The 22,831-nt window shown below is 39.8% G+C and overlaps 1 protein-coding gene, 1 long non-coding RNA gene and 1 pseudogene across 2 annotated transcripts; 2 read left to right on the forward strand and 1 right to left on the reverse strand.

The window, feature by feature from the left end:
- Positions 1 to 860, reverse strand: LOC120432947. The gene is made up of 3 exons (XR_005608220.1): positions 538 to 860; positions 154 to 348; positions 1 to 81 (listed from the first exon to the last, which is right to left on the reverse strand). It is a non-coding gene; the product is annotated as an uncharacterized LOC120432947 (long non-coding RNA).
- A 5,227-nt stretch (positions 861 to 6,087) lies between these two features.
- Positions 6,088 to 6,995, forward strand: LOC116321658 (annotated as a pseudogene).
- A 5,115-nt stretch (positions 6,996 to 12,110) lies between these two features.
- On the forward strand, positions 12,111 to 15,185 carry LOC120443619 (lysophosphatidic acid receptor 6-like). The gene has a single exon (XM_039622555.1). The coding sequence runs from the start codon at positions 12,166 to 12,168 to the stop codon at positions 13,012 to 13,014; it is 849 nt and encodes a 282-aa protein (XP_039478489.1). The 5' UTR covers positions 12,111 to 12,165; the 3' UTR covers positions 13,015 to 15,185.
- The last annotated feature ends 7,646 nt before the right edge of the window (positions 15,186 to 22,831 follow it).

Here is a 22,831-nt window from a genome sequence, read left to right on the forward strand (position 1 = left end):
CCGCACTCCCTCTGTGGTCTTTCTTGTTTTGGGTTTGGCTGAGAGCACAGCCATCTTCTCAACAGGGCCAGGCTTTATCCCCTATTACAATATGGAAAAAATTAATTATAAAATATAAAGTTACATTAAAAATATTGCAATGATTGCACTCACCATAACTCTGGGCTTATGCCACTGTTGTTCACCTTCAGTGCAGCTCAATATCGGGGGAACGACTTGGACTTTCAACTGCGAATAGTGTGCAGATTGAAACAGAAGAGCAACACAATGGTTGCACAGAGCTTTTCCAGCCTTGCACGTGCAGGAGAAGTGCAGCAGTTGCACAGGCAGCGAATCTTTTAGGACCACCTACAAAGTACAATATTTCAATGTATTTAATGTCATCAATTAATATCCTTAGAAAGTATTATCCATGTTTGCCCGATGCATTTATTTCTGAACACCTCCCTGATATGACAGCCTGACATGATCTTATGATATATTATGCACTATATACACTAAACACAATTTCACACTGTCTCTTTTTCATGATCATACGCTGAGTTTGTGAGATTTCTCTGTTTTCCTCATAGACCTGAAGCACTCTGCCCTGACCACCACCTCTCCTGAGCCCTGATCTTTGTCAGACACTGTAGAAAAACAACAATATCAGTAAAGTTAGTAATAGAATAACGTGTTAGTTGGTAAGTATAAGCATAGAAACATATATAGACCCTTGAAGCAGACATTCTCATAAAAAAAAATCAAATAATAAGTTTTGATGTTTGATGAGTGTAGATCGATTGGTTGTTTACATCACTCAATGCAAGCAGAACTGCATTACAAAATGAGAAGACACATCGTCCACACTCGGAAGCACATCTCTGTATAGTGACAGTTCTTGTGATTTAAACAGGCAAATGTTCAGCATGCAAACTACGGGTGAACAATAGTGAAAGCCAGATGTTTCCCCCATTATGTCGAAATTAGCAAGCACAGTTAAATACACACATACACAGCATGTCAACAAACCGTAAAAAAGCCCTATATAAAAATAAATAAATGAATGATTGCTGTTAAGGGTCTCTACATATCAGTATTTCCGAAGGATATGTTGTGACTTACCTTCAAAATTATACAGATACTGACAAATATAAAATTTGAATCCCTTTTCTCTTTTGTTCTGAGGCGCGGGGGAAAAAATATCGACAAGTCGATGAACATCATTTACAGTTATATTGGGTAAATGAGCAAGACATCTAGAGAAATGTAAATCGCCGCTTAATTCATTCATTTGGTTAACTTGTTTTGGACTGTAAACAAGGCGCAAATAGGACACCGGAAATAAAGCTCCCCACAGGAGTTTCCGCACCGGAAGTAGCATATGCTAACGTGCACATAGTCAATAATAAGTCACTTATTTCTAAATAGTGTCATGCCTTATAAATGTATTTTGATTTTAGGGGGGTGAACAGGATACTACTTTTAAAAGTGGCAGAAACTGTGTTGTCATGTAGTGTCATTTCTGTCAGTTACCACAACTGTTGAGTCAAGTCACAAAGTTTCCTGTTCCACTGTTTGCCCTCGCAGACTAACCTCACCTCATTCCACACAGATAACCAGCTCAGAGAGGAGCTTTTGCTGCTTGACTACAATATTTTATAAAGGACGCAGAAAGATTTCTTTTCTCATCATGAACACATCAAACATCACTAACGTGACAACAGAAGACAAGGTTTATGCTGGGATCTTTAGCTTAATTATGGTGATAGGTCTGCCTCTCAATGCGATCTCACTGTGGATTCTTCTTCGCTGTCACACCTCAAATCACCCAATGTCGTCTTCATGGTCAACCTGGTCATCTCAGCCTGCTGCTCATCCTCACTTTGCACATGAAGGTCCTCTGTCACGCCACAGGCACTGTGTGTGTGGTCAAATGAATGACAGCAGTCTCACGGTAGTGATGGGATTTCCGGCTCTTTTTAGAGAACCGGCTCTTTCGGCTCCGAACCGGCTCTTCAGGTTGTTTTGTTGCTTTAATTAATTTATTATTATCAATAATATAAAATTATGAACAAAAGGAATTACTAATGTAAAAAAAAAAGTGGTTTTATTTATATATGTTTATATATAAATATATGCGGTGGACCCTAGAGACAAAACACTTACAAACTCCAAAACACATTTCTAGCGTTAACTAAACTTCCAAAACAGAGCTATCTAGATCACTTAAATTACACAATTGAAAGCATATGTGTATTGTTTGTGTATTTATACACAAGCACTCATATATATTCAAATAATTAAACAAAAATGTTCATTTATCTGTTACTACCACACACCAAATCTGGTCGTTGGTACTTGCTGGCTTGTGTAGCCACTAGGTAACAAAAGCTCAACACTGCGCCGAGCATCCTGGAGCACTTCTGTTGTGTTTTGTATGTGTTTTGGAGTTTGTACGTGCTTCGGAGTTTTTACATGTTTTGGAGTTTTTACGTGTTTTAGAGTTTGTACATGCCTTATCTCTAGGGGCCACCATAAATATACTTTTATTTATTCACTCCACATAAAATGTAATCAATAAATCATATATTACAAAAACCAAATATTCACATTTCAACTTTTAACTATTTAAATTTTCTGCTTTTTCCTTTTAAACAAATGTAAAGTGAAAAACACAAAACACTGCAAACCACAACAGATTAAATATAAATTAAAATATGAAAACAAAAAGAAGATGCACATTCTCTGTCATATGGGTCTGCATGAATAAACTTTCTGAATCCTTTATCATCTGCAACTGAAAATAGTTGTGGATGATTACTATACCTTTCTAATGTCACGTTGTTGTCCCTGGCTCTCTTTCTCTCTCCCTCCCGTTCTGTTCCTGTGCTACTGCGAGTGTAACTACCGCCCCTCCCCCCTCTGCCCAGCACAAAGCACAAGGCTCGCGTGCGGAGTGAAGCGGAAAAAAAGTGCGAGACAGGGTGAGAGAAAGGGGAAAAAAAAAACCACGTCTCGCGATAAGGATCCGGCTCTAAGAGCCATTTCGTTCGCGACCGACACATCACTACCTCACGACCCTCTGCTCACTTCTATGGCTGCAAATAAGAGTCTCTTGTAGTGAAATCAGGAGAATTTTCAACCACACATTGGGCACAAAGTGGTAAATGGGTGATTGCTGGCAGATAAAGAGCCAGCTTCTGGCAGTCGTCCAGTACTGTGCTATGTGTTTCCCATGTGGCTGACTGATATCTTATTTGGAAAATTTAATTGGTCAACATTTAGTTACTGTAATAGCTTGTTTTTTTCTGTATTGACACATTAAAATTTGCTAATTCACTGATAAACTATATCTTTTACTCTACGAATAAAAAGAAGACATGGTTAACTGGTAGAGCCCTATGAGGTATGTTTACTATATCATACCAACCATGTAATGCATTTAATTTGAAGCAAAGCGGTAACACTTTGTTCACAGGCAGAACATTCCATTTATAGTAGTGTTTTTTCTGTTTTAACAGTTGTGGTTAGACAGGTTTTAGTCCTGTCCTCTTTTTCTCTGGTTTTGCATAAATTCTGATGAAACTTTGTAGGTGTGTAGAGTGGGATCATATTAACGCTTCATTAAAATTTGGCTTACATCCACCAAGGTCTTCAAGGTCGACTTTAATGATTTAGTGGGTGAAGAAAGCCTTATAACTTAAACTATGGTTCTTACAGGTATGGTGTGTATGGTCAGCAAATAGAAAGCATTGCATAAAGATTTAAAATATCATGTCACATCTGATCCCTGACGTCTCCTTCAAGGTCCAGAGATTGATCTGAAGTGATAACAATGCTACTGTATACTGTAGTATAATATTATAGAATCAGCTCAAGTCATTCATGTCCTGTTATACATGTTACCCATCAGCCACTGCTACAAAATGTTTGTGTAATCAAAGTCAATTCAATTCAAATTCACAATTCATTAAAAAACAACTGTATCTGTCCCTAAGGGGCAATTAAAAAGACAATTCAATATCTGTCCTGCTACCCTTATATGATTTTTACTGTACTATGAACCTATTAAAGTATTTTAAAAAGAAAAGAACAAAGAGAACAAGATGGATATATGTAGAATACAGCACTGTTCCCTTATAGGGTGAGCTGGAAGGAGACAAACTTTCTGTCCGTGCTCTCTGGGTACCTCGGCTTTGTCCCACAGTCCAAAGGCATGCTTGTGAAGTTAACTGGTTATTCTAAATTGGCCGTAGATGTGAATGTGAGCATGAATACTTCTCTGTCTCACTGTGTTTGTATTGTGATAGACTGGTGTCCTGTCCCACCTCTCACCCACTGACAGCTGAGATAGACTCAAGCCCAAATTAGAAAAGATGGAACTGGATGGATGGGTTTACAAGCATACACGGGAACACTGGTGTGCTGCCTGATGGTTTTCCATAAGACCAGAGATCGATAAGCTACGGCTCTTTCGCCCCTGAGCTATGGCTCTTATGGCTTGCAGCTTTGGGTAAAAAATATTACAATAAATAAATAAAATAAAACTAGGAACATTTGAAATGTTACAGGCATAGTCTCCCCTTTAAGAAAGTAACCTGATGGGTAATGTATTCTGTGCCAGAGGCTGAAGTGGAAGACAGGCACGGTGCGCGCCAGCGACTGAGAGTAACATCTGCAGTGAAGTTTACGGAGATTGGGAAAAAGAAACCTATGCTTATAGTACTAGCTAGTGCAACCAGAGGGGCATGTAAATGACCCATTTGTAAGTAAAATGTTAGTATTCACTATAAATTAACCCAGACCAGGAAGCTATAGCAGCTACGAGATAAACTCTGACTCACACTGGCACTTGAACGGGGAAGCTGGCAGTGTTAAATTTACCTCAAAACCTACGTGGACATGCCGACGTGATCTGTGCGTATCAGGTGATTCGTCCACACGTATGCAAGGTTTTTTGAGCGAGCGAGAGAGATGTTTCATGTAGTCTTAGACATTTGTACGCACAGAAAGGTTTTTGATAGTCAAAATGATCGGATTCTTGAAGCTGAACTTAATAAATTGTGCGTAAATGATCAGTATCTATTCAGGTTTGGATGTACACGTTTGTAAAATAGTTTTACGTATGGTCAGATATATTTGTGGATTGAAGCACGCGCGTGAGTCCTCAAAAGTTAGACACAAATCATTGCACACGTTTGTAAAGTTTAGTTTACGGTTTTGAGACATACTCCTCTCCATATTTCGGAGTCCTGTGCATCTTTGGATCCGCATACCAATGCGTGCAGGTTTTCTCAAACATGAACTACAGGAAGTCCAAACAGCGCTCTTTCCTGACTGACATTCTGTAGAGCTGCATGAATTTTACAGTAACTTCTTAGAGCCCTGATATGGAAATCACACAAAACAAAGTGAGAACACTATTATTTAATGTGCAGTTATTTTGCATCACAAAATATCTCAAATATCTTTTGCAAATCTATATATTTTTGACCCCGAGCTCATGCTGTTTTATTGCTGCCTGTCGAGAAGAGGACAGTACACTGAAATGGACTGAAGTCATAATTTCATGCAAAAGTTTTCATGATTATTCTTTTTATTTTAAAATTATTACTCCACTGCTACGTTTTATTGATTTGAAAGTGGGCTGTTTCTTATTTGATGAATTTTCCACAAGGTGTGAACTCAAATAGACCTGCAGAGGCTAAAATGGCTCTTTTGATGTTAAAGGCTGCCCACCCCCCCGAATCAAATTTGGAATTTGATTGCAACAATATATCTTAGGAGACAGAGGCAGCAAGGTAGAAAACAGAACTAGTGAGAGCAATATTTTGCAGCTTAATGGGTTAACAGGCAACAGATCAGTAACATGAGTTGGTATAAAAGCAGCATCTTAGAGATGCAATAGTTTCTCTGTAGTAAAGAGAGCTGTATGATGAAAGTGATGCTGCCCGTGGTTTATCATCCAAGATCAACCTACCTTCAAAGCACAAATGTAGAGGAAGAGTTTCTGAGATGAGATGAGGTTGAGTTTCCTGTAGTCGGACCACTTACAGCCAACTAGTCACGCCTCACTCACAAAGAGAAACCACACAAAGAGGAACCTTTGCTGCTCGGCTACAGTACTTTAAAAAGGACATTCAAACATTTCTTTTCTCATCATGAACACATCAAATATCATCAAAGAAGATCACCGGGTTTATGCTGGGGTCTTTGGCTGCATTATGGTGTTAGGTCTGCCACTCAACGCAGTCTCACTGTGGATTCTTCTTCGCCGCCACAGCCTCAGATCACCCAACGCTGTCTTCATGATCAACCTGGCACTCTCAGACCTGCTAGTCATCATCTCTTTGCCCATGAGGATCTACTTTCATGCAACAGGCACCCAGACTTTTGGAATTATGACCTGTCTTATTAACACAATGTTCTTTCGCAACAATATCCGCTCCAGCGCCTCCTTCATCACCTTCATAAGCGTGGACCGACTGCTGGCTGTGGTTTATCCTCTGAGGTCTCGCCATCTTCGGACCTCGTCCAATGCCTGGAAAGGAGCAGCACTCATCTGGGGAGTTTTCCTGGTGGTAAATATCCCAGAGGGCATAGGATTTTTAAAACACTTACAGAACCACACAGAACACATTTGTTTTCAATCTCATGAATATAAAAGTGTAACACGATCAGCAATTATTTACCTTCAGATTGTGTTACTGGTCACAATGCTAGCAGTCAACATTGTGTGCACCATTATGGTTTGCTGGACTCTACACAACCATCTCAGTGACTCTGCAAAGGTCAATAACAAGGTGAATGTAATGTTGATTTTTGCCATTAACTTGGTTATATTCTGCACATGTTTTCTGCCCGTGCCACTACACTTAGCTACAAAAAGCAATACCAGAATAACTCCACTGGCATGTCTGACTGTTTTGAGCTGCTGTCTGGATCCACTGATGTATTATTTTTCTTTTGACTCCTTCTGGAAGAAAAAGTAGGACGTGGGAAGAGAACTATAGATTAGTGACCTGGTAGAGTTGCTATCAGATGTCCCATGATACATGCCTGTTTTTTTTTCACAAAGTAGCTCGTTTGTGCACAAGATTCTTAATTAGTTCAACCACATCCACAGTTTTCAGCAGTTAACCATCAATATTGATTTCTTCAGTGACATTTGCGTCAAAGACAGAAAGTGAAACAGCAAAAGCCTTGGCTTGGCTTAGTGGTTTCATGTTTTATTTTCTACTGCAACATGAAAGCCTCAACCACAGAAAGACCGGTGGCTCATCTGCTTTACTAGAAACTGTGAAAAAAGGCAGCTGCAACACTTTGAGTTTATGCAACTAAGATATTATTTTTGTCAAGTTCAGTCAATATCCCGATCAGTATCATGTAATAAGTTTCTCAGATTTAACAATCTGACATGAGAAGATGTATTCAGACGCACTGAAGTTTTTTCCTTCTAAAGCCTTCTCCTGAAGGATTTCTCATGCAGTTGAGGAAAACAGTGTAGAGAAAAAATCACATAATTCATTAAATCTACTTTATATTTGTTCACTTCACAACTGAGGAATCAGCCTGTCTAAATCAGTTAGAGACTTTTAAAAAAAAGCTTCCGGAAGTCACTGCTTGTTGAACTAAATACTGTCACGACATGAAACAAACCACCTTTTAACAAACAGATAAGAAAAACAGAAGAAAAATTGTGATTTTTAGTCTTTTTAGTCTTTTTAGTTTAGCTGCTTTGTTTTTGTGATAAGTTGTCTCCTTGTTGTACATTTTTCAGTTGCATGAAAGACAGGTCAGTAATGTGGTATAAAAAGTGCATCTTAGAAAGGAAAAGTTTCATCAGTCTATAAAAACTGCATCTCCAAATTGTGAAAAAAAAATCAAAATAACATCCCTCAATGTAAAATTGTAAAGGCTTTGAATATCTCATAATCTACAATACATAAAATCATCAATGCATTATGAGAATGTGGAGGAATCTCTGTGCGCAAGGGACAAAGCCCAAAATCAATATTGGAGTCTTGTGATTTTCAGGCCTTAATACAACACTGAATTACCAAAAAGTATGCCTGTGTCATGGAAATCACCACATGGGCTCAGGAACACTTGCAGAAATTGCTGTATGTGAATCATAATCATAATTTACTGTGCCAACGACAAATCCAAGTTAAAGAAAAAGAAGAACATGGTCCAGGAACACCACCATCTTCTCTGGGCAAAATGCATTTTAAATGCACAAATTGCAAAACTTTTCTATGGTCAGATCAATTGTCTGGACTAAAGAAGAGATGGGCCTTCAAAAGGTTACACTTCTGATGGTATGGGTGTGCATTACTGACCATGGAATTGGCAACTTGCAAATCCGGAAAGGCACCATCAATGCTGAAAGTTATATACAGATTTTAGAGCAACATATGCTCCCATGTTGATGACATTTTTTCAGGGCATGTGTTGCATAAGACAGTGATAAACGACATACTGGCTCTATTACAGCAGGGTGGCTTCATAGTAGAAGAGTCTTTTTTTTTTTAGATCAGTTGCTGCCATCAAATTCAAAATGAGCTAATACAGTATTTGTCTTAAAAAGGTACATTTTCTCAGTTATATTAGGTATGTTTTCTATGTTCTTTTGTGAATTGTTTATGAGTTTATGAGCTTTTCATTTTGTAAAAAGTATTATCATGATTATTATCATGATTATGAGGGAGGGGCTCCCAACTTCTATGGAATTAGGGTTGTATTTCATCTGCCTGGAACACACTGGCTTCCACAAACAGCCTCTCTAACCTTATGGCTGCTTTAGTCCAATATACAATAACGTTTAATTCTGCTTGATATTAGGGTTGCTAAGGCTTCAGTTGAAACTTCTATCAATACAAATGATTGCTCAAAAAAATTTTTAGTTGCAGCCTTGTGACAGACTAGCGATCTGTCCAAGGTATACCCTGCCTCTCACCCTATGGTAGCTAGAATTGACTCCAGCACCGCTTCAACCCTGAATTGGATAAATAGAAGTGAATGGATGGAGATTTTAGTTGTCACTATGTGAGCCCACCTTATGGCACATCATTTAGAGAGGGAGCTGCTGCTGCTTCGCTCTGTCTGGCTCTTTCCAAAATTAAGCCCATGTGTTTCATTGTGGTAATTTGTGCTGTCTAATTGTGATAGATATAGTGTCACATTTAAAACTCTCCCACTGCCTGTTACAACTGCTGACAGCTAAATCAATCTTAGCATGTTAGTTATGCTGTACTCGCCTTTCTTCTGAAAGAAATTTGTGAAGAATTGATTTCCCTTACTTGCTGCCTTTTCTCCCTCGTCTTTTGTTTTGATTCTTTGATTTTGCTTTGATTTGTTTTATCCATGTGAGTGAAATTGATTTCATTTAGTTAGGTTAAATCTCCAGTAGATACGTTTCTATTGGTACAGTTGTACAAATGTTAGTTTGTGTATGTCACAGTAATGTTGGGCTAATATATGTCAAAGTGTATAAAGATTTTAAATAAAACAAATATTTGTTGTTTATACAGATGCTTTTTTGTTTTGTTTGTTTTCTTTTGTGTAACAGCAAAATGTACATTAATTAACTGTCCTGTAGCTGTTGTGGTGTCTCCTGGAGGAAAAGATTATAAAAGGATGAAGAATTCTTTTTCTACAGTTAAGGCTGAAGATTCATAACAACTTCCAGAAATACCAGTAAAGTTCACCACTGTTTGACTGGTGTTTGCTATACATCGTGCATTATGCAGTTTTCTGTGATGTCAGAGTTTATAAAAATGGTGGCATGGAACAATTTAGGTTTATATTTTAATTTTGTGCTGAATACATTTGCTATTTAACTTGGTTAACGTGTGACCATGCACAGAGTGGTCAGTAGAAGAAGGTTTAACTCAGCTGACTTAGCTGCAGATGAAGATGCAGATACAGATACATGGTACTGGACTGTGAGCACAGGGCTCCACTAAAGGATGTTGAAACTTGTGCCACCTTCACTGTTAGAGTGAATTGTTAAATGTTGTCATTTTTATGCTTACTATCTCTACATTGTTTCAAACTGTGTGATCAAAGACATTCCTTCATTCCCCTCCCCAGCCTGTCGAAGGTGGGGGAGGGTGTTTTACTACAGGCACGTCCCATGTGAAGGTTTTGTTTGTTGTTTAGTAAACTTCCTGCCCTTTTATGGCCTCACCTGTGTTGTGCATGGTGAACCAATACAAGAATTGAGCCATATATAGGGTGTGGGGGAGATTACCCTTTTTATGACCAAGGATGTTGTTAAAAACTGTTGTTATCAGGAAGTCACGCACACAGAGAGAGACACACTCACTCACGTACACACACACACATACACACACACACACATTCTCGCACAGACACATACGCACACGTGCACGCACATACACACAGTGCCTTGTCTTTTGTAACCATTGGGGGGGAGGGTTACAATGGGAGGTGCTTGTGTGTACTGTAACTGTTTTCAATAAAAAGGCAGCAAGCGGAGGCCTGAGTCGGAGTCATTTTGCGGTAGGATTCAGGGTACTTTTCTGAGACACCGACCGGGGCTTCCCTTGCACAAGTAAAATTGAGATCGCTCTTTGTCTTGCTTCCTTGTCATTAACGGGAATAAGTCTCTAAACCAGCGGGGCCTGTGGAAGCGCAGACCCAACATTCACAAAGCCTTTTCCTGACAGTTTGATAACTAACGTGCACAGGAATAGCCTGCTGGAGGTCATTCTGTGGGAGTCTGGCAGTGCTCGTCCTGTTCTTCCTAGTAGAAATGAGCAGACACTGATCTTGCCCTTTAGATTGAGGCCTTTCTATGGCCCTGTCCAGCTCTCATTTTGCAACCTCCCATCTCCTGGTATCTCCTCCACATACTCAAGACTGTGCTCGGAGACACGACAAACCTTCTTGCATGGATGTGCCATCCTGGAGGAGCTGGACTACCTGATAAGTAGAAATATGGTTTTTAAGGCACCACCTAAAAACATTCCCTTTTGGGGGGAATGTCTTGTTGATGGCTCTCCAGCGCACCTGTTGCCACCTTTATTTATCATCACCATATGTGACAAGACACATTCACTGTGTCCAGTCTGATCATTTATCATCACGCTGCCACATTTAAGAAATTGTTTCCTGTTCTTCTGTTTAGTTTTAGCACAGGTTATCTACTGTAATAACATGTCTTTAACAGTTTATTCAAACTGATCATGTCTGTTCAAAACTTGCAAACTTATTAAAGGTAACTGAAAACAAACCATCTTGCATCCATCATTGCAAATTTACATGAGCCTAGGCCCTGTAATGTTTCATACTTTTTATTTATTTCATGTAAAATTACGCTTTCTTTTCTTTCTTTTTGTTTTAGACAGGCCATATCTAATTTTTATGTGTATAGCTGAACAGTGACGAAAAATGTCTTATTTCCGTGTAAGATGGGGAAAATCCCTAAATTACGCAATACTTAAATAACAAAACTCTAAAAATTGAATTGACTTGTTATTTGTTTTATTTTCAGTGTTCTTGAAAGTACAGGAGAAATTGGTAAAAGAAAACAAGACGTTTATTTTGTATTTTGGCTGGCACAAGAAACAAGACAAACCAAAATGCAGCAGGGAACCTGAACTGGGAAAATACTTTATAGAAGTACAGTTTATATTACAAAAACAAAAACCCAACCCTCCCCCAAATAAATAAACTCAGAGACATTACAAGAACTAAACTCAAGACTAAACCATATTGCAAAGGAAAGAATCAAGAATCTAAAAATAAACTCAAAATGCAGGTCAAAGACTCAGCTTCACGACAGACAGAGCTTATTAAAAATGTGCATTAGAGGAATCATAATCAGACATCCTATCTTCAAAGCACAAATATACAGCAAGTGCTTATGAGATGAGATGCAATAGTTTCTCTGTAGTAAAGAGAGCTGTACGATGAAAGTGATGCTGCCCGTGGTTTATCATCCAAGATCAACCTACCTTCGAAGCACAAATGTAGAGGAAGTGCTTATGAGATGAGATGAGATGAGATGAGATGAGGTTGAATTTCCTGTGGTGTGACTACTTACAGTCACAAACTAGTCACGCCTCACTCACAAAGAAAAACCACACAAAGAGGAACCTTTGCTGCTCGGCTTCAGTTCTTTAAAAAGGACGTGCAAACATTTCTTTTCTCATCATGAACACATCAAACAGCACCGCAGATGACCAGGTTTATGCTGGGGTCTTTGGCTGCATTATGGTGATAGGTCTGCCTCTCAACGCAGTCTCACTGTGGATTCTTCTTCGCCGCCACAGCCTCAAATCACCCAACGCTGTCTTCATGATCAACCTGGCACTCTCAGACCTGCTAGTCATCATCTCTTTGCCCATGAGGATCTACTTTCATGCAACAGGCACCCAGACTTTTGGAATTATGACCTGTCTTATTAACACAATGTTCTTTCGCAACAATATCCGCTCCAGCACCTCCTTCATCACCTTCATAAGCGTGGACCGACTGCTGGCTGTGGTTTATCCTCTGAGGTCTCGCCATCTTCGGACCTCGTCCAATGCCTGGAAAGGAGCAGCACTCATCTGGGGAGTTTTCCTGGTGGTAAATATCCCAGAGGGCATAGGATTTTTAAAACACTTACAGAACCACACAGAACACATTTGTTTTCAATCTCATGAATATAAAAGTGTAACACGATCAGCAATTATTTACCTTCAGATTGTGTTACTGGTCACAATGCTAGCAGTCAACATTGTGTGCACCATTATGGTTTCCTGGACTCTACACAACCATCTCAGTGACTCTGCAAAGGTCAGAAACAAGGTCAACGTAATGCTGATTTTTGCCATCAACTTGGTTATATTCTGCACATGTTTTCTGCCTGTGCCACTACACGTAGCTACAAAAAGCAATACCAGTATAACTCCACTGGTATGTCTGACTGTTTTGAGCTGCTGTCTGGATCCTCTGATGTATTATTTTTCTTTTGACTCCTTCTGGAAGAAAAAAGAGGACGTGGGAAGAGAACTATAGATTAGTGACCTGCTAGAGTTGCTATCAGATGTCCCATGATACATGCCTGTTTTTTTTCACAAAGCAGCCCATTTGTGCACAAGATTCTTAATTAGTTCAACCACATGCACAGTTTTCAGCAGTTAACCATCAATATTCATTTCTTCAGTAACATTTGTGTCAAGCCCAGAAAGTGAAAGAGTGAAAGAGGCTTGGCTTAGTGCTTTCATGTTTTATTTCCACTGCAACATGACACCTTCAACCATAGATCGGTGGCTAACTCACTAGAAACCGTGAGAAAAACTCAGCTGCAACACTTTTTTGTGTTTGCACAGCTGCGTCCTTACTTGTCTTCAGTTTACATTCAGTTAATATCCTGATCAGTATCATGTAATAAATTTGTCAGATTTAACACTCTGACATGAGAAGATGTGTCCCCCCCCCCCAAAAAAACCCCAGAGACTTCCGGAAGTCACCGCATGTGGAACTACATACTGTCATGGACATGAAACAAACCACCTTTTCTCATACTGTTGTTGTTTTGGCCTAATATTTAATCAAGACGTATAAGTAAAATCAATCTCCTCATTTCTCTTTTGGCAAATAAAAAAGCGTATACATAAGAATAACTCTGACAGATGGGTGTGTGTATGCATGTAAAGTACCACAGAAAAGCTGGTTTAAAATTGACTAATCACAATATTTTGTAAATATTTTTGCAAACATTACATACAGCACTGTTCGACGCTCATCTCGTCTGTATGTTTTAAGTGCTTTCATAAGACTCAGGCTTTTGTTTTATTTGTGAGAGCCTCACTAGTGGAGCCAACGACTCAAGGCCTAATTAAGTCCCACCAGATGGAAGGGTGTTGGTGTAAGCCTACAACAGACTGTAACACGACTGATTATCTCATCTGCAGATTTGAAATGATCCAAAGGTTATCACTGAAAATGCTATTAGACACTGAAGATTGGCTGAATTTCCTAGACTGGCCATTACATTTTACTGTTGTTAATGTTCCCTATTGTACACGCAAGTTGATTGTGTCAAGTTCAATATAGTCATCATTTGCCAAGACCTATTAACTTCTTTTCTTAGTCATCATAATTGACTACAACTGGTAGTTTCTACTTGCCAGGATATAAGGATTTGTTTGACAGCACTCACTGGACTGACCAATACTGACAACAATGGGAAAGTCAAAGTAACTCAGGGAAGATCTAAGAAGGAGAACTGTAGATTTGGGAAAGTCTCTTGGAGCCATTTCTAAACAACTGGAGATTCCAAGATCAGTTTAAACAGTTCATTGCATGTACAAGTTATCTGGATGTGTCACCACTTTGCCAAGTCTTGGAAGAAGGCCCAAACCATTACATTCTGATTAGATGAAATTGGTTACGATGTTGAGGAACAACCCAGAAACCACAAAAGTTTAACTGTGGCATGAACAGGCAAGTGCTGTAACACTAGGGCCAATGTCCAGTGAGTTTTACTTCACGGTGAACTTAGAAGGTTTCAGAAAAAAGCCCATGCTACAAAATCAACACCTTCAAGCTGAAATTTGCACCTGCCCACATGAACAGGACAAATGACTTCTGGAGTTTTATCATCCAAAGAAACAATGATTGAGCTATTTGGCCACAATGGCAAAAGGTATGCTTGTTTAGGTATGTTTAAACCTGAGGCTTTCAAACCTAAGAACACTGTACCAGACATCAAGCATGGTGGTGGGAGCAATTTAGCTGTGCATGGAGTAATGAAGGACAAATACCAATAGTGTCATGGTCCTGTGTCTTTGACCCAGTATGTGAGTTTATGATGGTTTTGTGAATCTTTCTTTTGGATTTAACAGATTTTCATCTTCTTGTCCTGTATTAGTTAGTCTGTAGTTTTGTATTTCCTAGTGCTTCTGTGTTTAATATTTCTATTTTTTTTTATTTTTTTTTTTTGCCTGCTGTCATGTCTGTTCTGTCTTCAGTATCTCCTGCTGCTGTCTGTTCTGTGTTTTGTCTCTCCAGTCTGTCATGTGTTTCCATGTTTATCCCCCGTCCTAATGTCAAGCTTTTGTGTCCTTGTCTCAGTCTCTCTATTGTTTTTTGTTGTGTGTTTTCAAGTCTCCTGGTTCTGAGTTTCCTAGTTTAGCTTTTTACCTGATTTCTTGTATTTTTTTATATCATTTTTGAAACTTTTAAGTCACAGCATTAAAGTTGCTTTTTTTTTCAAGTCAAATCCTCGACTCAGAGTCCTGCATTTGGGTCCTAGTCTGCCTGCCACATAGCCGTGAGTGACATTCAAATTCTTCAGCTTCACCTCAAATCAACAGCTAGATGTTTGAAACTTGGACACAGTTGGGTGTTCCAGTTGGACAATGATCTCAAAGACACATTAAAACTGGTTAATCAATAAAGCAGTCTATCATTAAGGTTCTGGAATTACCAGCACTATAGAAAATTTGTGGACTATGCTTAAAATGAACTCCATCAATCTGCCAGAATTACAATAGAAGGTTTTTCATGGAGGGAGGCAGGAGGAGGAGAGACCCAAGGCGGCCGCCGGTCTGAGTGTCAGGTGAACTAAACTTCAGGTATGAAGTTCTGAGCTGCAGTCTATCTGGGTCAGATTCAATTCAATTCAATTCAATTTTATTTATATAGCTCCAAATCACAACAGCAGTCACCTCAAGGCGCTTTATATTGTACAGTAGATCCTACAATAATAAATACAGAGAAAAACCCAACAATCATATGACCCCCTATGAGCAAGCACTTTGGCGACAGTGGGAAGGAAAAACTCCCTTTTAACAGGAAGAAACCTCCGGCAGAACCAGGCTCAGGAGGCGGGGCCATCTGCTGCGACCGGTTGGGGTGAGAGAAGGAAAACAGGATAAAGACATGCTGTGGAAGAGAGACAGAGATTAATAACAGATATGATTCGATGCAGAGAGGTCTATTAACACATAGTGAGTGAGAAAGGTGACTGGAAAGGAAAAACTCAATGCATCATGGGAATCCCCGGCAGCCTACGTCTATTGCAGCATAACTAAGGGAGGATTCAGGGTCACCTGGTCCAGCCCTAACTATATACTTTAGCAAAAAGGAAAGTTTTAAGCCTAATCTTAAAAGTAGAGATAGTGTCTGTCTCCCGAATCCAAACTGAAAGCTGGTTCCACAGAAGAGGGGCCTGAAAACTGAAGGCTCTGCCTCCCATTCTACTTTTAAATACTCTAGGAACAGCAAGTAAGCCTGCAGTGCGAGAGCGAAGTGCTCTAATTGGGTGATATGGTACTACAAGGTCATTAAGATAAGATGGGACCTGATTATTTAAGACCTTGTAGGTGAGGAGCAGGATTTTGAATTCAATTCTGGATTTAACAGGAAGCCAATGAAGGGAAGGCAATACAGGAGAAATATGCTCTCTCTTTCTAGTCCCTATCAGGACTCTTGCTGGAGCATTTTGGATTAACTGAAGGCTTTTCAGGGGGTTTTTAGGTCTTCCTGATAATAATGAATTACAGTAGTCCAGCCTGGAAGTAATAAATGCATGAACTAGTTTTTTAGTGTCATTCTGAGATAGGATATTAAAATTTTAGAGATGCTGCGCAAATGGAAGAAAGCAGTCTTACATATTTGTTTAATATGTTGAAGCGAGATCGGTCAACTGTAGACCAGACAACAAACGACGGAGGCCCAGAAAAGTACAATCAAACGATGAGTTTATTGACAACGGAGAACAACCATTAGCATATGGCTTATTTGCTCTGACAAAAATACACTGAGTTCTGGTTTTATAGCATAGAGGATCACACCCCCACATACACGTCAATACAGGTCAAAAATACATTATGTCCAGTCATTGTTTACAGACAAGGGTACATCTTGTACATCTCTAATAACTATAAACAGACATATAACTTCTCTCTTTGATAACACCTTCCTTTTAAGGTAATAACTTCAAGCTTCAGGGCCTCTAAGGGCTAATAATGGACCCTCGTCCTCAATCACTAAGTAGACTAAATTGGCGCAGGTCTCAAATAAGAAGCAGAAGACACTCGGGCCTTCGCTCAGGCCTGCTACTAGATTTATGTGTATTGTAAGCATGCATGCAATTAACCTGCTATGTTCTCATCTTCCCTCAACATGTATCACCTGGACACTCTCACCAGTGAAGCTTAAAACCCTCTTGGATAGAACATCAACTCTAAACAAGCACAGTTATGCATTGTGTATAGAATGAACTCAACCTGTGAATAGAATGAATGTGATGACAAACATATTCAATGCAATATGAACCCTGTAAACAATATTACTGATAAAATAATACTGTAGAACATGTTATTAATGCATTTATCATAAGGCAGAGTATATGGCAGCAATAAAAGAATCTCTAAATCCCAACAATGTGCATTGAAGGACATATTCTGGTCAAAAATGACTCCAAGGTTCCTCACACTGTTACTGGAGGCCAAGGTAATGCCATCAACCATATAAACCAAGTTTAGGTGTAGTTTATTTTCGTTTTTACAGTCAGTTACAATAACTCGTACTGCGTACTAGCTAGCATGATGGAGTTTCTACACAGCTGGGTGGGTGCTATGATGTTACTGATAGTGAATTTTATTTTATTTCATAAGGTTAATTAGTAGAGTTGCCAACCGTCCCTTAAAAAACGGAATCTGAATACGTCCCGTATTCAGAGAAAATCACGTTTCGTATTGAGCTGAAAAGGAACGCAGTTTGTCCTGGACAGCTACAATGGAAAAAAGACACAAAGCTGGAGTTATTCTGCATCTTTACGCTGTCAGCTGCCTCTTCTTCTCTCATTCTCTCCCCCTCCCTCTCCTGTTGCTACTTCAATCATGAACGTCTCTCTTTTTTGTTTATCGCCCAGTTTGCGCGAGAAGAAACCAGCAGATGCTAAACAACAGCAGCACGTTTAAGCTTGATCAGCTGTTGTTATAATTGATTTAATATTAATTTCTAGTATCAGCTGATGTTTGCTGGACCCGTAAAAGCTGTTGGTCATGGTCACAGCCCATTGTTCCTTCAGTGGGCTGGTTTCAGTCATTATGCAAATGTACTGTTTATAAGGTTTGGGGAAACCTGCAGTCAGCTGAGACTGAAGAAGTCACTTGGATGAGTGACGAAACGTTTCTCCCACAAAACGCTACGTCCAGATGAACAGATTCAACTTTTGGAGATTTACTTTCCTGGATGATTGAGAATGCATCAAGATGTTGGTCATGATATAGGTTTGGATATGTGGTGAGAGGGAAACATGAAGATGAAACCAGGAGATGTCCTTACTGAATCATCAGAGCTGAACAGGTGATGGAGAAACAGGTTTACTTTTTAGGTGACATGAATGAGTTGAAGGGAAGTTATAAACTGTTCGGGTCAAGATCTCTATCTAAATAAATAAATAAATCAGGGTCAATTCCCAGATAATTAAACATGCAACTATTTTGCTCAGTGAGATGAGCAGCCGTTCTCAGACTGGGAGGCTCGGGTTCAAATCCCGCTTATGGAAACAATTTTTTTCAGTTCACAGTTATACTTTTTTAACTCTTTTCAACACAAATTTAAGCATCTGAAAGGGGGTAACCTTTCAGCAAAATATTCAGGTTTTTTTGCTGTTTTCAGAAAAAAAAACTCTTTTCAGCAGAAATTCTGCTCATTCACCTCTTTTCAGTGCAATGTTCTGCTTCTTTCCATCTTTTCAGCAGAAATTCTGCTGATTGACCTCTTTTCAACACAATTTTCACCTCTTTTCAGCCCAAATTCTGCTTATTAACCTCTTCTGCAAAATTTTCAGCCTTTTCACCTCTTATCAGCACAAATCTCAGCTGTTTTCAGAAAAAACCTCTTTTCAGCAGAAATTCTGCTGATTCACCTCTTTTCTGCAAAATTTTCAGCCTTTTCACCTCTTATCAGCACAATTCTCAGCAGCTTCTGCTCATTTCAGCAAAATTGTCAGTCTCTCCACCTATTCTTTGTCAGAATGAGTTTGGCTCAGTGAGTTGAGTGGCTGCCTTGAGACCAGGAGGGCCAAGTTCGAATCCTGCTCAGGGCAATGTTTTTTTTCACCACTTTTCAGCAAAAATGTCTCTGTCTTTACCCCTTTCAGTAGAATTTTTGGCTTTTCACCACTTTTCAGCAAAAATTTTCTGCTTCTTCACCTGTTTTCAGCAGAATTTTCAGTTTCTTCACCGCCATATAACTTTTTGCAAGTTTTCAACTTTTTCAGCGTTTTCAGCAGGCAACTTCAGCGTTAAGGCATCCACACAGCATTTTCGCAGGAAATGCAAATTTTTCTAGTATGAACTTGAGTGACACCTCATTCTGAATCCAAAGGGTTTAACATGATGTCGCTTCACCCATCCAGTTATAAGAGCTTAAAATCTTCTGGGACCCTTTCCACAAGATCTAGGAATTTTTGACCAGAATCATAGTTATCTTTAATATGCCAAGTTTGTGCACACAAATAAGGAGTTTGACTCTGGTTTACTTTGCTCTCTTCATGCAAAAACATCCCAAAACGTTTTGTTAAATAGGCAGCATATACAACATATATACATTTCCCCTCTCGCTCATGTGGGCGGTCTTTGTCCTTCAAGCTCGGGTCCTCTGCTAGTGGCCTGGGAGCTTGAAGCGTCCCGCACAGTATCTTGGCTGTTCCTAGGAATCTTTTGGACCAGGTGCAGAGTAGAGTATATTATTACAGCTACTTGGTTGTGGACTTCCATGTATGCCCTGCCTCCTGTTATGTTATCCTCTATCTGCCAGTGGTGCATACCGTGCAGGGACCTGTCCTTACATGATGGTTCTTCTCTTTGTTCCTCTTTTTTCATGGATTTCTGCTGCCTGAGGTATTCACTAAGCACATGGTCATTTGTGGCCATCTTCCTGATGTACTCATGGATAGTGCAGGGAAATATGGCCAAAAATATTTATCACGATATATATTTGAAAATTTGCGATAACAATATAACTGACGATATAGTTGATGCAAGACAAAATGCTTTACAACTCCACGATTTTATTAGTACAAAAAAACCCCATCAATGTATTTTCACTTAAACAAGCAGCTGTTTTTTTATGTGCATTAAAGCTATATAAAAATTTAACAGTGCAAATGCAAATTCCTTGCTGACAGTTTAACCAAAAGGCATTTCTGGTGGAAATTGGCCGACATATCCTCAGCATAACCATGTATAATATCCACAAAACTTAAATAGAGGTTATACACACACAATACGGTAATATTATGTTGAACGTATTACTCCGCGAGGCTCCTGACTACGGTAGCCGTGATGACAATCCGTCAAGCGGTGCGGGTTCATAGCTTACGAAACTCGTACTAAAACATTTTTTGACAGATTTTCGAGCGCCGTGTACCACATAAAATCAGTTCAAGGTCAGTAAGCACAACCACAATTCATACATAAGGCGCACCGGATTATAAGGGGCACTGTCGATTTTCAGAAAATCAAAGAATTGATTTTAATTGTGACTTATTTTCCGTAAAACACGGTAATAACGACGGTCCGCTTGCTCTACCAAAAATTGTGCGTTGGTGTGTATCTGACGGACAAAAGCCAAACCAGTTCCACACCACTGAAGTTGCAGCATTTTTACAAACTAATTCTGGTTCATCTGTTTCATTCAACAACCTGTTTTCGCCCTTCTCATTCTCTGTCACCACCAAAACAAAGGCAGTGCGCATGCGCGTTTTATCCATATTCTATCGCGATATTTCATTTTCATTATACCGGTATTACCGTGAACGGTATGATGTGGCCCAGCCCTACTCATGGATGTTTGTTTTCTCATCCTGGAGAGTGGTTCTGACACTCACCAGTCTTTGGCCTCCTTTATTTCACTTTCAGCGTACAGTCCCATGGTGCTGGATTTGGAGGGAAACCTTCCATGCTTCTATCTCAAGGCTTCCAAACTAAGTCATAGGAAACTAATGCATAACAATGGGTTATTTCACAGTGTTCGTCAGAATGACAGCCTGGGGAAACAAACTGTCACTGTAGCGGTGGGTTTTAGTAAACAGCGCTCTATAGCACCTGCCAGAATGCAGCAGTTTGAAAAGTTTATGTCCAGCATGTGAGGGGTCTGTAGCAATGTTTTCTGACCATTTCCTAACCCCTAACCCTGTGCAGGTCCTGGATGGAGGGAAGATCAGCGCTGACGATCCTCTCTGCAGACCTAATTTTCTTTTGCAGTCGGGTCCTGCCCTGATTTGTGGATAAGCCGAACACATACAGTGATTCATGTGCACAGGACAGGTGATGACAGTGTAGAAGATGGCCAGCAGCTCCTGTGGCAGGTTGAACTTACTGAGTTAACACAGGAAGCCCGACCTCTGCTGGGCCTTTGGTGGAGGATGTCTGGGATTATGGTGCTGAGATGAGTCCATGAACAATATCCTGGTGTACGTTCCAGGTCGAGGTGATGCAGAATGTTGTGCAGTCCCATATTGACTGCATCCTCAGCTGACCTGTTTGCCTCGTAAGCAAACTTCAGGGGGTCCAGTAGCGGCTTTGTGATGTCCTTCATGTGGCTCAACACCAGTCTTTCAAATGACTTCATGACCACAAACATCAGGGCAGCAGTCCTGTAGTCATTTAATTATGTAATGGCGGACTTCTTTGGGACAGAAATTATATTGGAGCATTTGAATCAGCAGAGGAACTTCACACAGCTTCAGAGATCTGTTAAAGATTCCGGTGAAGAATCTTTAACAGATCTCCTGGTCTTCTGTCTCTCGACAAGCAGACATACATCCTCCTCACAGATCTTTAAGCACTTTTCCATTAGTACCTACTCAGATTGACTTTCCATGGATTGCTGCGACTTGACTCGGATCAACAGGTTTTCCATTACAATCAAGTACCACCTAATGTGTGTGGTCATCGTTATAGCGACACTGCAGAGCATCCCTTGTTGCCAGGTTTCAAAAATTGTGTTTCAATTTTTTGTGAAAGAGACACTCTCATGAGCCATCAAATGACGCCACTGACTAGTCAATCAGTAGCATGCAGTCTGACAATATGCTATCACATTTTAGTACCTGTTAAGTCTATTAGTGTCACATTCCTGGGTCTGTGACCCAGTGTTTTGTGTTTTTGGTTTTATTCTGGGAATTGTGGTTTTCTGTCTTGTATTTCCTGTTTTACTTTAGAGCATGGGTAGGGAATTCCAGGCCTCGAGAGCCGGTGTCCTGCAGGTTTTAGATTTTATCCAACACAGCTGATTTAAATGGCTAAATTACCTCCTCAACATGTCTTGAAGTTCTCCAGAGGCCTGGTAATCAACCAATGATTTGATTCAGGTGTGTTGACCCAGGGTGAGATCTAAAACCTGCAGGACACTGGCTCTCGAGGCCTGGAGTTCCCTACCCCTCCTTTAGGCTACGTTCACACTGCAGGTCTTAATGCTCAATTCCGATTTTTTGATCAAATCCGATTTTTTTGTCTGCTTGTTCACACTACAAATAAAATGCGACAGCAAACGCGCTCTAATGTGAACGCTCAAAGCGGCCCGCATGCGCATAGGAAGATGTCACATACAACGCGCTCTGTTTAGACCCAGAGCAAACAACATTGTTTGACTGATGGCCCTTAATATAAAGACTTCGGACTTTACGTTTCCCAATTTTTGCTTTAAGTTCTTTTGTTATTTACATAATAATGTAGATAACCTAATAATTATCCTTATCGCTGTTTTAGAGGAGCGGTGCTTCAAAGGATAGTTGCAGATTTCTGTCAGAATCTGCAGATTATACAGTACAAATAAAATGTTCACGTTGTCTTCCCAACAGTTTCACTGA

Source organism: Oreochromis aureus, linkage group 14 (genome assembly GCF_013358895.1).
Source record: "Oreochromis aureus strain Israel breed Guangdong linkage group 14, ZZ_aureus, whole genome shotgun sequence".
Taxonomy (NCBI): Eukaryota; Metazoa; Chordata; class Actinopteri; order Cichliformes; family Cichlidae; genus Oreochromis; species Oreochromis aureus.

What these genes read in the sequence shown, in the direction of transcription:
- LOC120443619 (XM_039622555.1), top strand. Translation starts at nt 12,166, where the DNA reads ATGAACACATCAAACAGCACCGCAGATGACCAGGTTTATGCTGGGGTC.